The 17,375-nt window shown below is 44.2% G+C and overlaps 1 protein-coding gene across 1 annotated transcript in view; it reads right to left on the bottom strand.

Annotated features, from left to right (window-relative positions):
- Window positions 1-16,848, bottom strand: part of nfatc1 (nuclear factor of activated T cells 1) — a 38,240-nt gene extending 21,392 nt beyond the window's left edge. Inside the window, 7 exon segments of the mRNA XM_054606142.1 lie at window positions 4,450-4,590; window positions 6,004-6,176; window positions 8,558-8,763; window positions 13,994-14,153; window positions 14,348-14,870; window positions 14,873-15,388; window positions 16,745-16,848. Coding sequence (XP_054462117.1) covers window positions 4,450-4,590; window positions 6,004-6,176; window positions 8,558-8,763; window positions 13,994-14,153; window positions 14,348-14,870; window positions 14,873-15,388; window positions 16,745-16,763 — 1,738 coding nt within the window. The 5' untranslated portion in view covers window positions 16,764-16,848.
- Between the last annotated feature and the right edge of the window lie 527 nt (window positions 16,849-17,375).

The raw sequence follows: 17,375 nt of genomic DNA, 5'->3' as shown, positions 1-17,375 counted from the left end.
TAAGGTGCATCTGTAATTCACATAAACTGTGCAATTCATTTGGATGCTAATTTTGCCAACAGCAAAAAACAGGCTTGTTTGTAATGTAGCAGACTCCTTTTTGTGTCTTTTGCTGTCGTAGCCTCGACTAGCTAAGTTAACATGCCAGGTATGATGAGCGCAGACATCGATACCTGCTGATAAGTAACTAACATATAAATAAAATACTAGAATTTAACTCACCAAAAAACTTGAGAACAGAGATCTGTACTTACTTTAGTGTAATACTATCCTACACCTACACTTAATATACTATATAGTAATACATTTTATTAGTATCATAAGGTAGTTGCATTGTCACTATCCAAATTTGGTGATTTTGACATATTCCGATGAACAGAAAAATGCTGACTTCTTCAGCATAACAAACCATTGACCACCCCATTAGATTATCTGATTAATGCATCGGGCTGTTTTTCTCAGTTAATTGAAAGTTGACCTTTTAGTGCACGTGTCACATCACTGCTGTCATCATGACCTACATGTCAGTTTTAATTTTTTTCATAAATTTAGATTTGGATGTTTTGGGGGGAAAAAAAGATCCCACTCTTTTTCTTATTCACTCTGTCTTTCATTTCTTTTTGCCTTTTGGCACCTTTAGCCTTTTTCTTTCAGACGATAAATTAAATCTGAGGTCTCCTCCAGCAGAACCCAGAACACTAAAACCACAAAAGAAGCAGAGGTGAATAAAGGACAGGAGGGCCTAATTTCCCCCAAATGGAGCGAGTGTGACTTATCAGAGACAGCATCTTCTGGGCCGACCGTGGGCAAATGAAAGCAAGGTGAGAGATTGAGTCGGTTTAGATTACAGGCTGATGTCTGCAGCTCAGAGGACCTTACAGTAATCTCTTATGACTGATGGCTGTAACCAGGGGTGACAACTGAACCGATGCTATCTCGGGCTATTTCTACCGGGGCTGGGGTTGAGGCGGAAGACGGGAGGCTCGGAACGACGGGATGGAGCAAAGCTGACGTGCAGTTACTGCTTTCAGATGTTGCTCTCCGGCTGAGGAGCAGGTGACAGAATGCGTCTCTGAGGAGGGGAAACAGGGATTTCCCTCTGCGTGAGTCACAGATAGCAAGAACAACACACTTAGAAACATGAATTTGAAACTGTGCAAAGACATACGAAGCCTCATTGTCTCTCACACTCACACACACACACACACACACACACACACACACACACACACAAACAAACAAACAAACAAACAAACAAACAAACAAACAAACAAACAAACAAACAAACACACACCATGTGTTGTTTCCCCCCACAAGTGGAAACCTCATTTCGACCATCAGACACTAAAACAGAAACCAAAACAAATGAAATTTTCAGTTTGTTGGCAGCCTCTTAAGGCAAGGGTGACCCGTCCTGCTTATAATGAAGGGGGGGAAATTCTGACACACGCACAAACACACACACACATGCTTCTAAGTACGGGACACATGCAAACACCCAATATATCGATGCCCACATGTTCTGTTACGGCAGCTTTGCGAATGTTATTTTGCGGTAGTGCTTTATTGGAAAATTTGCAGGAAAATTGAACATCGGTGAAATTAAAACGCTTAAGCTCTTAGTGGCAACAACATCCACCACTCTGGATTTACGAGTTTGATCGTTAAACTGTTTCTCAGAGCGCTGCTTTGGCACGGGTAAAATAACAATAAAAGCATATTAAATTTCCAAATTCGGTCGTCACAAATATGCAAATTAGTTGTTTTGCTTCTAGCTATATTTGTATCTGATTACCTCAACGATGCCATTTCACCACAGGGATTAACGATGCCTCTACTTGTCTACTGTATCTATTTACCTATCTATTTATACGGAGAGCAGCTGTAAAAGAAGACCCAGTATGATCCATAGGGAGCTCGCAGCTCGCAGAGTTAATGAACTGGTGGCGAAGAGGCAGTTTGGATTAAGTGGTGGAAGGATGGAGGGAAGCAGAAAGGAGGGGGGGTTATTAGCCGTGTTGTGGAAGCCTGGTTTAAGGGTGTTTCCATGGTAGGATTGCCCAGGAATCTGATGCGGGTGCCAGACGCGGGGAAACCCTCATCAAAAACAAGGGCGCACACCCATCAACACCAGTCCAGAGCCCGCACATGGCCCCAAAGACAGACGGATTCAGAGCTCAACTAGAACCAGAGCAGCTACTGACCCACACAGGCCAAGTTAAGTTGTATATCTGGTCATTTATTTGTCTTTGCTGATAGATAACTAATTGTGTGTTTGGTTGGAGTTAATTGTTTCACAGAGGCAGAAGTTAACTCCTTGGTTGGATTAGACTTTAAGGGGCAGCTAGAGAGCTAGAGTCATTGTCACCAAGTCAAGCAGGGTCGGCCTTTTGGAAAAAATAAGTTAAAAAAGTTTATTCTTGACCTCAGAAAAAAAGTGTTTGACTGGAGATTTAATCATAATCAAAATTCACAGCATGTTTTTATCTAACGAAAGATTCTGCTGCTAAATATTAATAAGAGAAAAAATGGTTTAATTTGAATGAAAACAGGACAGGCAGAAAAAGCTTAGTTTGAAAACCTTAACCTTGAAACATAAAATTAATGAAAAAAACCTCACTTTTTAAATGAGTGCATGTCAAATGAAGAGAGGAAAAAATGTGACTTAGATTTTTTGGGGAATGAATATACATTACTACTATTTCCTGAGAGATGTTCAATTCTACATTTTCATAATTCTACATTTTCATTATTCTAAAATAACTCAATTCGTTTGTACTGATTTGAGGAACGTTTTTACTTATGCTCATTTATGCTGTAGCAGCTTTATTTAATGTATTAACTTTATACTTTGCTTTACTAACTTTATTTATAACCTGAAGTTGTTTTCAATGTAAAGATACCAAATAATAGCCTTCCTTACATTTTTTGAAAAAATAGCAATCTAACTGAAAAAAACTCAAGTTCAAACCTCTCTGATAATCTTGAGTCTAGCTAGTTAACCCGATCAGATCCCCTGGCCATTGGACATGATGTGTTTAAGATGTTTAGAGCTGAGCTTTCCGTCATCTGACTCCACCAATATGCAAAAATATATATGATTGAATGTCTTTAAGTAAATCCCAGTGTTCCACATCAGGTAAAGTGGAATGCAATAGAGCTACACCATCTTTTTCAGCAAACAAGTCAGGACCTTGTTGTTATTTGCTCCAAAATACACTATTGGAATAATTAGGAAATACAATATTGTATTTCTAATTAAATATCTGCTTTGCTTAATAATCAAAGGGAGATGATTTTTAGTAATCAACTTAGAAAGATTTATATCTTTTACACATTTATGGCTTTACCTTTGGGATGGACAGAGGATCTGAATGTCACCGAAAGGGAAATAGGGAACTGAAAAGGGATTTGATTTGATTTTCTAATGATACAATGGGTCCCTGTTGAGCTAGCCTACGAATAATAACAAACACAGAAGTCAAGTTTTATTTTTTGGTTTTAACCGGAGCTTCATCTTTGCTACTTGTGCTCTACAGAGTGTGGTTCTACGTCTGTTAACAGAAGTTTAACACTCAGGAAGAGATCAGGGTTAATTAAAGAGGGTTGATAAGACGTGGAACAAGGCTGCCGTTCATTCAATCACTTCTTGTTTTGATAAACAATCGCACCACTCCATTGTGCAGTGCTGGGGGGGGAGTTGCGGCGAGGCGAGGGGTGGGCAGCCTTGAATTCTTCCTTTCACAGGTGGAACAATGAAAAGGCTTCCCTCATTTTTTTTTTTTTTTTTTTTTTTTTTGTGAATGAGTCACCGGGCCGATAGGATCACACTTGTTTACATCACTCAGCCTCGGCCCAAACCGTACCTCACGTAGCTTTGCCGAGGCTAATCAAGGAAATTGCTGTTTGTAAACCTCCTGGTATCAACATCTGGGAGCAGTCCCCACTCCCTCCCAACCAAACGGCTTAAAGTAAGAAAAAGAGAAACAAACACTGAGGCATGGCACACACACACACACACACACACACACACACACACACACACACACACACACACACACACACACACACACACACACACACACACACACACACACACACACACACACACAAATTCATGCATCCACAGCACGTGCACAGCCACCCACACATGCACGCACGCATGCATGCACACAACACATGCTGCATTTGTGATCCATTCCTATGCTGAACAGGCAATGGAAACTTCTGCAAATGTAAATCTGCTGGGTTAAAAATACAGCGCATTAATGTGCTCCACATGTGGCACTCTGGCAGGAGGGAGGATATTTTGACGGCGGGGGAGAGAAGGGAGGGAGGGAGGGAAGGAGGAGGCAATCCTGGGGTTTCTCCAAAAACAGAGAGGGAAACACACACACACACTCACGCAAGCACAGCTGCGCTCAGATTCCAGAACTCCTCCTATTTTACCTTGAGCCTTTTCCACAAACACCACCTTGGAGTCGTGCTGGAAGTTGTGTCCGTCGATGAGCATCCTCTCCCCACCGTGCGCAGGACACGTCTCCAAACTCCGCTTGTCCACCAGCGGCAGCTCCTGGGCCGATCTCTGGGCTGTGGGGGGGGGAGAGACCGGACTCATCGTTCAGCTTACACACACCCACTCCCCATGCAGACCTGCGCATCCAGGCCCAGGCTGAATCACAGTCGGCTCTGCTGTAAAAAGCCTCCACCTCTTTATGTTAGAGTTAAGCTGCCTCTTTGTGAGGAGGTAAAGAGAGGCTCCATGTTGTGTTTATTTGTGTTTTTCCTTAAAATTAGACTGAATGTTTTTTCCCCCCACATATTTGTTTTAAGAGTATCTTTCCCCATTTTTTTTCTTTACTTCTCCCTCTTACCTTTTGGCTTCTCATTCCTCGCTTTCTTTCAGTTTTTCTGAAATGATCTATCTAACCTTTTTCCATCTAAATGTAGCACCGATGTCTCGGGCCGCTCTTTCTTGTGAAAGATAGCTGTAATTTCCTTCGTGATTGACCGGGATACATAAACAGCGGTTCATTGAAACCTGAATATTTTCCTCACATGAGGATCATCTTTGAGTAATTCGATGCTACCCGCGCTCTGATTTTGATAAAACTCTAATTCTCTGTTTTTGGAAAGCATCAATCGTTCCCACATCTCTCCGTTTTGTCCTGCCTCACTCATACACAAGAGTGGATTTTGGTCAGAAACAATTGCTCTGTGGCAGTCATTCAGAAAACTAACAATGGTCTATTTCAAGGGGCTGAGATCATGGTTTAACTACTGTCTTTCATTTACCTCATAAGACTTAATCTCTATGGCCGCCCTCACTGCCAGAACCACATGAGGTGGTTGATGTGCCGGAGTTTATCCCGGTCCAGTGAAAAAGGTCAACTCTGGAGCAGTGCAGAGAGTCGATAGAGTTTATCGAGCGAGGCCTACATTGACTTTACCCGGTCAAACACTGTCGAGTTCAAATGTTGATCACTATCATATGCACCACTAGTTACAGGGCTGCATCCAATGATTACTATTTCTACGGGTTATTCTAGTGTTTATCTTTTGATCCAGCGATTAAGATGTACAGGGGAAATAGTTTTTTCATGCACTGGTCAATTTAGAGATTTTGTTTTATTTTGCTTCCATAACATGTACTCTTTCTGAACAGTTGAAAGAAAACATCCAAAATACACATTTAGATGGTTATTTTACTACTTTGTCTACTTGTGTCTGTTCATTTCTCCTAAATTCATAAAAGGCATTAGATAAATATATGGAAGACGTTAGATAAATATATAAAAGATGTTAGATAAATTATAGATAAATATATAAAAGACATTAGATAAATATATAAAATGCATTTGATAAAAAATATAAAAAGGCATTGAAGAAAAATATTAAATATATTGGATAAATTTATGAGAGGCATTAGAAAAATATATAAAATGCATTAGAGAACTAAGGAGTGACAATTTCATCAAAAAAACAAACATGAGATGAACTCACAGCACTCAATGGGGTTGGATGAAACCTGCAAGGACACCGTTCTGCCCGTGGCCTGGTTGATGTGAACTCTGAAGACCATCCTCACGCGCGTGTTCTTGCGCCCGATGTCCGTCTCCCCCTTCCTCAGCTCGATGTCAGAGTTGCGCAGCTTCAAGATCCCTGCGCAGTCGATTCTGTGTTTGTGAAGAGACAAAAGAAGGAGAGTTTGCCAAAGTCTGTCAATCCACAAGGCAAATCATCACGTGAATGAATGACATACACACTCTCACAGCTAATCAGGCCGTGATTGATACACTATTGCAGCCAAATCAAGAGGGATTTTTGCTCTCTGGACTCCATCAGTGCAGCCCTGACAGAGGCTGCAGTCATGTCGACAGAAGATTAACACCACCACCCCCGACAGAGCTTTTTCACCTCAGTGCACCCACTCTTGGGTGAAATTCAAATCCTACAGAAACAACATTAATCACACCAGGAATATCTTTGTTATGGCCCACAAGAGATGGTTGCTGAAATACTGTTCCCCTTCCACAAATCTTACAACCTCTGTAATGGTTTCTTTTACAGTGTCAAAGTCTTCATCAGACACTTAATAAAAGCCCCCCATCCTCCTCCTCCTCTTCCCTCTCTGTCTGCACTGCACCCATCTAACTGTTTCACACTTAAAATACCTCGAGCTTCTCCAAAAAACGCTCTCTGGCTTTTCCATCGCCATGCTACTTGATGCTGCATTCCTCAAAGCCTAGTAAATGTCAACTTTTACACACATTTGAACACTCCCTAACATTCTTCTAGCCAGACTGCACTGGCGAAGCAATCAGGTGTTGATGCTAAGAACCCCAGCTGCTCAGCTCTCTGCCTACGCATGCAAACTGAGTACAAAAGCACTAACTGAGGCGTCCCTGTTCAGTGCCTGAGACAGAGTCTGAGAAAGAAATGCTATCATTTTATTTATTAATTAAGAGTTAATTGGAGGCATACCAAGTTGACCAACCGTTTGTGGCTTCATGTTGGCTAACTGATGTTGATTCATGATTTAATTTCCCCCGCTTGAATAACTATTTCAGAAATATAATAATGCCTGTCTCTATACCACATACTAAAACATCTATATGTCACACATGTCAAAAGGAATAAATCTCCCGTAAATCCCTTGCCTGTACTCTGAGGCATGTCCCCAGTGAGAAGAGAGAAACCGTATCCCGAGGTGAAGGCAGCGTGGAAGGGAAGCTTATGTGTTACATCCATTAAAACGCAGAGAAAGTGCTGATGCTAGCAGACAGAAACCCCTGTTAGCAGCCCAGAGCTTCCCCAGTAATCTGATCTCGGAGGCTTAGAAAAATGGGAAAGCCACACGCAACACTTTCACAACCCAAACAGGCGCACACACACAGAATACTGAACATCCGGAGCAAACTTCATATCTCCAGATTGTTAGCCTTTTATAGAAAATGTCCTATTGATCCTATTGGCAGAAATGGAATATAATATTTATAACTATGTTTCATTAGTGTATAATCATCTGAAACTAAGAATTGCTGTGTTTTCTTTAGCGTAAAATGAGTCGCTGGTATCTACATAGGGAGAGGGTCGTCTTCCCAGAGTTCAACACGTTGCACCGCCATGTTTCTACAGTAGCCCAGAACGAACAAACCAAAACACTGGCTCTCGAGAGAACTGTTAACGTTTTTACGTTACATGAAGGCCCCTGTATTTCACCGAAACGCTTGTGAAAATGCGGTATCGTGAGCCATCGTCTGAATAATGTTGCTCCTAAAGTAGTGTTATAATGGTAAAGATGGTATCCGAGGGAGGAGGATGCCATCCTCCTGCACTCAATGGCTCACGTAACTGCAGTCTTGGAGACCCTTGATTTGACTTGGACTTGCCTTTACGACTGGTCTTGACCAAAAACTGCATATAAGCCTTGCCTTTACAACTTGTCTAAAGGCAAGGCTTTAGACAAGTCGTAATCGGAGTACAACCATAAAGCGTACTCCGATTTATGGTCTCTTTTACTCTAAATGGGACCATAATCTACTAAATGAACATCATGCTGTATTGAAAAGGTCTTGAAACTACAGATTGAGACCATAAATTCATGTTTACAATGTTTACTGAGGGAATAAATCAAGAGAGAAGTAAAGTCATTTTCTCATAGACTTCGAAACAATCAGACTTCTTTTAGCAACCAGAGGAGTCGCCCCCTGATGGACATTAGAAAGAATGCAAGTTTAAGACACTTATTGGCTTCCCTCTTCAGAACCGGAAGTTGCCGCCTGGTCTCGACTGACTTCACACCTGACTTGGACTTCTCAAATGACTCAAGACTTGACGTGGATTTTCAAGTTAAAGACAATTCCACGTCAATAGTGGAATGAAACGAGATATGTCGTCAGAAACAAGTCTTAAATTTCATGAGACGTGACTTGGATTCTCCCCAGACGACTTAGAAATATCTCCAGCTGCTAAAGAGTTTAACCCCCCCCCCATCTATGCCAGTCTGAACCTGCTGTAGACGCCTCTCTGGATGGGTACTGCCTCTGATACTTACATGGCCCGCATGTTGTTCTCTGGCAGCAGCGGGATCTCCAGGATCTTGGTGTTGTTGTTGTGCAGGGCCTCGTGGCTCGGGGTGGACACCGTCTTCCCGGTGATGCGGTGGACCTGGTAGAAGGCGTGGGGCCTCAGCAGCCTGTCGTCAGCCGTACCGATGAACAGCTGCAGGGTCAGAGGCTCGCTCTCCATGTAGCCGTGGAGCTGAGAGCGGAGAAAAGAAAGAAAAGGCACAGTTGCGGTTAAGCCCTCACGTCCTCCCCAGAAAAGAAAACACTTCCACTTACATGCTTTTAAGGAAGAACATAGGTCTTCCAGAGGTCAGGCCCTCAGCAGGATGGTTTTCAAACAAAGCGCCCATTTAGGATCTTGTAATCACCCATTTCATCAATGGCCTGTGTACACTTCCTCCATCAGTTAATGTCAGGCCTGCCAAGATGTTGATCCTTCAGTAGCTGAACCTCACGGCCAGTGAAAACCACCCACAGCGAGCAGCCTTGTGATTTGTGACAAGACTAAGCTAGTGTTTCAGAAAGGTCTAAGTCACGTCAGTCCCACAGAGCCCCGGCCAATGTGGGTCAAGGAAAACCATGCTGCTCTGATTCTTATCAGTAAAAGGATCCCGCCCCGATGGAGTTGGAGTCGGCCCAGAAGTGCTGCTCGCTGTGGCTGGCGGATTCGACCCGGAGCTTTTAAAGCACTCCCAGACCTCCGTAGGTGTTGCTTGACGGGAGGCCTCCTGCCATGATGACCTCAACCACCCAAACTGCATGGTGCCGGCACAAAGCCCAAACCCAGACTGAAACCTGAGCAGAGCAGCGACCACTGACACGCTGTGTGAGAGTTGTGTATGGTATCCATACAGTGCATACAGGAATAAGAGCAGAATACTTGACATATTGACATCAAAACTATTGAAAGAAACACAAAGTGTATTATTAAAAATTACAGGGGGCCAGATATAGGAGTGTGCTAAATAATTAAATGCATTAAATGTAGAGATCTTATGGACAACTTGTTCACATTTCATGTTTTTTGGTGGTTAAAGCAGAAGTCCATAGTTTTCATATTAAAGATGGAGGAGCTTATTGTGTTACATCTGTGAATCAGTTTTCAATCGTTGTTCTTTAAAATTAATTGTCATCAATCAACCAGGTATGTGAACAAAGATATTTTTTTTATTGAAGAGATGAAATATGGAGACACTGTTAAAAAGCTGCTACCTAACACATAAATAAACCACTTGTGTTTTAGCACATTCCATTATAAAGACCGATGTAATAATAATATATTAATAATGTTTTAAAAATGTAATGCTTTAGTTTTGTTTCAGCTTTCATTTTTTTCAGCTTTATTTTTTTTTTTAAAGTTATTAGGGATCAAAAAGTCAATTTTTCATTCCCAGTGTGTCCATGAGTCTGAATAGGAGGAACTGCTATTGTTGGACAGACTGGGTAAAGTAATAATATTGTTCCATCCAAATTTGAGAAGTTAATGTTCAAATTCATGAAATAATAACTTTGAAATAAACATAATAACAAAAACATAAAGAATTGTTTTCTTACTGTAACTTTAGCTAAAGCGTAGGCCGATTAGAATAAACTGAAATAATCTGACTTCATGATTAAAAACTTGTGTGTGGCAAGAAAAATGGAAGATATGTGCCATATGTTAACATCCACGTATCAAAGCGTCATAGAAGCAGATGTAGATGAGATTGTCAGCTGAGGCGACCGACAGGGAAATGTTGAAGTCACGACCGCAGCTTGCGCTCACATAAGGAGAGAGCACTCGAGGCGAGGAGCGCCCACAATGAGAGTGAAAGGCCCAGACCGGTGGGAGGCACAACATGTGATTTAGAGGAGGATCCCTGTCGGGGTTAAGAGCCTGCAACAGCCCCGTGTATTTGTGTAAGGAAATGGGTTGCTGCCTAGCAATGCTGTTTATTTAGGCAGCAGGAAGTGAAGAAGTGAGGAAGCCCGCTCACACGGTTACTCTCAAAACAGAGATTACAAACAGATTGCTGATTATCTGCTCTGAATTATTATCAGCAAGACATTCTAAGCAAATATATATAATCACGGTCGATAAACGTCCTCTGATTGATTTCAGCTACTTCCTGATTGTTTCCAAAACTTTAAAAAAAATGTGTGTGGAGACGTCTGCAATCGCTTTAGCATTACCGTCTATCATTTTAAGACATGATATTATCTCAGTGGCAATTCTGAAATCAGAAAACACTCTTTTATAAATAAGCTGCAGCCGACAACAGTTGTGATTTGTCGATGCAATAAAATCAGCGCGGTACCACTTCATGTGAAGCCTTCTGGCAGTCTGACATTGGCGAAAGCAGCCTTCCCTCCCTAGTTCATATTATCACCCACAAGAGGAATGCTGAGACTCCAGCTGCACAAGGCACCAGAGAGGAGGAGAGAGGGGTGAGGGCCACCGAGGCTCCCTCTCCTCTCCTATCATAGACCCTCCCAGCTCTAGAAGGATGATAACACACACAAACACACACACATATATGGGCTTTGTCGAGAGAGAGCGAGAGAGAGAGTGGGAGAGAGAGAGGTAGCTCATCCCGTCACGCCTTTTGCTTCACATGATTTTCATTAATGACACTTGGAAATCTAAATCTGATGGAGGCCAAGAAAAGGCGCATGACTCCTGAGTATTAATCTACAAAAATGCACTAGAAAACAGCTCTTTTTTTAGGCGATAGGCTGATTGTGAAAGCTAGGGAAAAAGAAGAAGACCTCACAGACATGAATAGGGGGTATTTCCTCTCCACCAAAGTGCAGCATGAAAATCTGAGCATTAACTGCGGTGAGGGCTGCACACAGCACTTCAGAGGGGCATACTTCAGTCTGCTGCTGGCATAAGGGCGGGTGTGGTTGAGGGAAGCAGCGGTGATGGCGTTGAGAAAGAACAGAAAATAGCTGCGCTGGATGCTGGACGTGAAGGGGGGGAAGAAAAGAAAAAACAGTGTACCACACAGAACAGGGGCTTCCAGAATAAACTCAGGGCAGGGTTTTGAGTCAGAGGAGCGGCTTCCTCAGCCAGGGTCCACAGACAGAGGCTTGCAGCGCCGTGTGCACCATGTAATCAGGAAGTCACAGAGATGGGGCGGTCTCATCCGAAAAGGCTCTCTCCAACATCTCCATCGGAGCCTGCCAGAAACGTGTGTGGTTTTTGAGTATGCTGCCGCCTCCGCAGGACGCAGCGCGCAATGATGTCAGCCGCACACACGGAGAACTTTCCTAAACAAAGGGAAGTCTGTGTGGTTGGGGTTGGTAGCTGGCAGAAAAGTAAGGGGGGGAGGTTTGGTTTTAAAAGAGAACACACACTCTGTTTTTCAGCCGGGGGTGAACCCAGACCCCTGTCATTAAATCATTAGCACCTTCTCATGGACAAACACGCCAGCGTCCTGTACAGATGTGTGGCTGGATGTGCAATGTGCTGGACGGTGCAGCATGTGTCAGTTTCTAACTGTCATATTCCTCAACTGAATACAAAAGCAGATTTTATTACATTTATTGTATGGTTTTCCATGATCTTCCTAGAGCTTCACATCTGCACCGGGCAAATACTATCAGCAATTTTACCTCATTACTATTATTAGCGTACTTAACTATAATGTGTTGCGCAGTATGTCACAAGTCTTCAATAACAAATTTAAGGGTTCCTTTTTATAAATGTTTGTTAAGGTTATGCAATGATGTTAAAAGAACGACCATCAGGCAACAGATTTGTTCACACAATTATATACATACATATATATAATTGAGTGAACTAATCATAACCTGCGTAACAAACACAGAACTTTCACCCAGGAGAGCATTGTTTGTGTCGCGTGTGAAATGAAAAGTCAGCGTTGACTTATTTGGACTAGTTAACCTACGTGGCATACTTTACTTAAGTAACGTACGCTACGCTACAAACTTACTAATTTGAACTCAAACTATGATCTTTAATGAAACCTTACAGAGTGGTTTTGTAACATTAAGGAGAAAATGTGTGTCCCTGAAAATGTAGGCTAATTAAGAATACAAGGTTGTGGGGGAATTGCAACAAGCTAAACAATGACTTATTCACACATCGCGCACATACAAAACAACATAAGCATAATTTGGTGTTGCCACCTGATGAATAGAAGTCGAATATTCACTCTCCTTCAAACTCTGTTTTGGTTTCCACCTACTCTTGAGGGAAATCTGTGTGCCTTTAGCTGCTTAATGCTCCACTATGTTCACTAGCTAGTCGCTAATTTCATCTCACTGGTGTAGAGTACTAGCTAGAGAAATAGTATTCTCTTGTGAGTTTTGTTAAATTGGTCACTTTCTTTACTTTCTCAAAATCTGCTCATAGTGAGTATGCAGTACAGAATTGTGGCACAGCAGATTGTCCTTAAAATGGCTGCTGAGCAGTGTTAGCATCCCCCATTCAAACTAAAGGGGCAAGATTAGCTAACTGCTACTTACGCTAAAAAGACGTTTTTATTAAAAGTGAAGGGCGAACACAGAAAACTCTGCCCCATATGTAACAAATGTCTGGTTAACTTGTAGACTTATTGCAATGTATTTAAAAAATGTCAAAAGGTATTAATTAAACCGACAGCCTGGCTCTCCGCTCACTTTGTCCGACTCCGTGCTGTAGGCCCTTTATTTATTCAGAGACTGAGGTCAGCAGTGTGGAGTAATGGTCGGGGGACCAGATGGGTTTAAAACCAAAACATATCTGCAGTTGTCCACATTTTTTTCCCTTTAGGCTCGACCACTGTGACTACTGTGGTTAAAGCACATGACTAAGCTCTTACTGGCCATGCTACATCACTTTGTGATCTGTCTGCGCTGCACTCGACAACGCAATGGAAAAGTCTGAGTCACCCTCGTCTGGACAGGAACTGACTGAGTGGACTGGTCTGCCTAATAGCATACCTATGGTATTCCATTCAGAAATGTGACATCTTTGAATAACATAACAGCCAGGCTATGAAACACATGTCGCGCCAATCTATTTCAACACAAGAGGTAAAAAATTTAAAAAGAAAAAACGTTGGGTGGGAAAGTGTCGAGAAGTGATGAGGTAAGGAGAAGAATGAGTGAAAATAGGTCTAATGGCTGCACCGTGTGTTGCTCTAATTGTCACAGGAGACCAAACAGTCTAGTTCACTGGTTCTCAACATGGGGTTTGGGCCCCTAAGGGGGCCATAATATAACTGTGAGGAACTGCAATATGATGAATGGGAACACTGTGTTGGTTTTTTAGGGTATTTTTGCTTTTTTCTAGAGAAATACTTGATTATTTAAACTCTCAAAAGACAAGAAAATCAAGAAATATGCAACCTGCAATAAGGTGCCTAGATGGAGACGCTGCTTTAGCTTGAAGACATCACCAGACAAAGAAGTTAGGAAGCACTGGTTTGGCAGACCTGAACGACTGGGTGTCCTCCCGCCAGAGCCTTCACCGCTCCCCTGCTACCCTCTGTCTCGTAGTGGGCTCGGTGGTGGGACTTGGGCTGCACGTCAATCTGCAGGCTGTACGGCCCCGAGGTGGACGGCAGCTGCCAGTCGAGAGCAGGAAGGGATGGGCTGTCGGGGGCCAAAACATGTCAAACATGACAACTTAGCGAGGAAGGCTTATTTTAGATGCGCTTATCAAGGTAGAATGTGCAGAATGTGAGCACAGCGATAACACAAAAGTTATCCCCTTCAGGCTTTATTTCAGGTTTGAACGGACCTTGCTCTGGATGGCAATCCTCATCTGTAACTCATTATTTTCTTACCTGACATACTGCTTTGGCTTGGACCAGGAGTATGGGTGCTGTGGCACATCCAGGAAACCGCCACAGTAGCCCTCCTTCTTTAACGGCAGGCGGTTGGAGGGGTGGTCGTCCTGACAGAGCTCCCCTGGACTCAGCCCCTCGCCTCCAGGCTCCAACTTCAGGCTGATCGTGGGGCTGTGCTCCATGCTGGTTTTACGGGCTTTGATGGGGATTCCCTCCCCTAGGTCAACCACCCCATCTGTGGTCAGGGCGTTGATGGCCGCCAAGATGGCCGAGTTGGTGTACTGGTTGGTGTTCGGCAGCCAGGTCTCCTCCGTGATACTGAGGCGAGGGGATGTCTGCGGTGACAGTCCGGGCGAGAGGTTGGGCGAGTATGGATAGTGCTTTTGGGGCCCCCCGCTGCCGTTGAAGCTATACTTCCTCTTCGCACCGCATGGGGAGTTGGGCCTGGAGCCTCGCTGTCCCATCCAGGTATCTTCTGTCACGCTTGTGCGCGGAGAGGTGGAGGGGGAGTGGCGGGGGAGCCGGCAGAGGTGCAGCCGTCTCCCGGCAGGGTGAGGGTTGAGCCCTTGGGCGACACAGAGGGCGACTGCCAGGGGGAGTTCTGGGGCGAGTTGTCGTAGTTGTAGGAGAAGCTCGATTCGTAGGAGGAGGCGTCGGAGTGGCAGCTGCGAGACGAGATGCTGCTGGCCGGGCTAAGGCAGCTGGGGTCACGGTAGCCGTCGACGCTCGGGAGGGTCAGCGTCACTATGGAGTTGACGCGCTTGCCGACGGGTAGGTTGCTCTTCTCCACCTCGTCCTCGGGAAACTGACCGTAGGCGGTTATCTCGATGCGAGGACTCTCCAGGGTCGGGGCCCCGTTCGGGCGGGAGGATGAATAGTAGCCGGCTGCTCTCATGTCGTCCTGGTCGTCGTAACCGTGAGGCTCGGTGATGGAGACGGATATGGTGGGGCTGGCCTGGAGGCTGTGGTACTGGGAGGGAAGACATGGGTTGCCCAGTGGGAGGGAGAGACTGACATTTGGCGTGTAGCCGTATGCCTCTGGAAAGCAAACAGACTCTGTTACCATGATAATCAAACATACTTTCCCTTCACTGATAGAGAGGCAGTTGCCAAGTTGAGTCTTATGAGAGCTGCTGCGGAGCAGACGTGTCGGCCATAATGGCAAAGTAACGGCAAAGTAACGTCTGCTGCCCGAGCTATTTCCCCGATTGCATGCTTGTTAAAGCGTAACACCTCATCTAGTGGGGATCCCCAAACGCACTAAGGACCAGTGACACAAAAACATCTCTGAGAGGCTCGAATAATAAAAAGGTGCTAGACGCGAATAAAGGTGCCAAAAATAACCCCAGTCTAAAAATAACCAAAGGCCAAACCAGGTGGGGGCTTTTTCCACTCCACATTGCCAGATGTATGCCACTTAATGCACATGCTGCAGCCAATAAAGAGTAACAGGACGAAAACACACACTTAATGCTTTTGTTAGCGTGATTCGTGTTCCAACGGCCATCGAAAGATAAACACAGGAGTGTGATTGGTTTATTTGCGTGTTGTAAAAGGTACACCCAGCCGGGGCAGAGGGGAGAGCTTGTGGTCTTGTGCCAAACGCTCCCGCTGGGTCACATGAAACTCTGCCCGTCTGTGGCGAAGGCTGAGGTCACAACCAGGGGACAGAGGAGAGGGAGAGGGGGGGGGGGACATGGGAACCCGGGAGCTGTGGTTGTACGGTGCACGAGGCTGGCTGAATGTGACCACAGTGGAATCACACTGATGCCGATGGAGACGTCTGCTGCAGACAGACAGCCTGCAGTCACCGCAGCTCCTGTCTGCAGTAAATTAAAGAGAATTAGGGGCCCCAGCGTAAAGACGATGACATCAGCGGGGGCATCATATGACTCCTCGCAATGAAAAAAGAAAAAACGGTGCTTGACTTTTAATGCTGCTTGCCACACAGTAGCACTGAGATATTTGTTTTCTATAATTAGACTGCTGTGTGAATTAGCCTAACAGGTAGCCTAAGGGGGGCTGGCACATTTACCCACAATGCCATGCCAGTCATTAACGCAGGTTCAATTCTGACTATTTTTGGGAGCACTTATTAGTCATGAGTGGAACCACGCCCACCATGGCCAAAAAAAAAAAAAAAAAAAAAAACTACAGGGAGCGGCGCACATTGAATATCTCCACCTCTGCCTTAATGCTGTTAGTAACGGTAGGACGCACCGAGGCTGAACACAGCTGAGGCGCTTTCATTCAACATGACATCACAACTCAAAGCATCCGGGCGTTCAGTGTCGAATAATGATGAGAAATTAAATAAATTCCACATTGACAAACTTACTGAACTTTGATAATAAAAAGTAAAAGGCTGATGTAATAAATAAGAGTCAAACTCACCCTCCTCAGCGGATTTCATCTTCGTGTTCGCGCAGAGAGAAACGTCTGAGATCAAACTCTGAGTGCAGCTGGGAGCGACTCTTTATCCATATAGCGGAGTTGTGATGTAGTCCACAGCTGTTGCTCCGGATCCTCTCTCGCTGTATCAACAAGAATTACTGAAAAAATGACAAAAGCTAAAAAAAAAAAAAAAAAAAAGGGATACAATAAAAGTCGCATCAAAAACGGAAAATCAAAAAAGAATCCAAAAGAGATGCGTCAAATGATTAAAACTCAAAAAAGATCATGTCTGATGAGGATATATGTTCTCTTAGAAAAAACAATTTTTCGTGGCCGTGTTGAGACTGCGCCGGGGGGATCCTGGCTCTGCTGGGTCGCCGTGACGCACTGCTCCGGCGCACGGAGGACTTCTGCGCTTTTTAAACTCGGGGATCACCTCTGCAGGCTGGATGGCGCACCGCCCCCCCCTCCCTCCGCACTCTGACGCATCTATACACGCCCGACCAACCGATGGGTCCAGCGGAGGGATCCTCTCTCACACCGTTTTATTTTTTATTTTGTTTGTTTTTAACAGAGGTGGAGGAAGCCAATTAGGCGAAGCTGGCAGTGGAGTCCCGGAGGCTCGATGATG

The sequence above is a fragment of the Anoplopoma fimbria genome, chromosome 10 (assembly GCF_027596085.1).
Source record: "Anoplopoma fimbria isolate UVic2021 breed Golden Eagle Sablefish chromosome 10, Afim_UVic_2022, whole genome shotgun sequence".
NCBI lineage: Eukaryota > Metazoa > Chordata > Actinopteri > Perciformes > Anoplopomatidae > Anoplopoma > Anoplopoma fimbria.
This window is presented reverse-complemented; position numbering and strand designations above follow the sequence as displayed.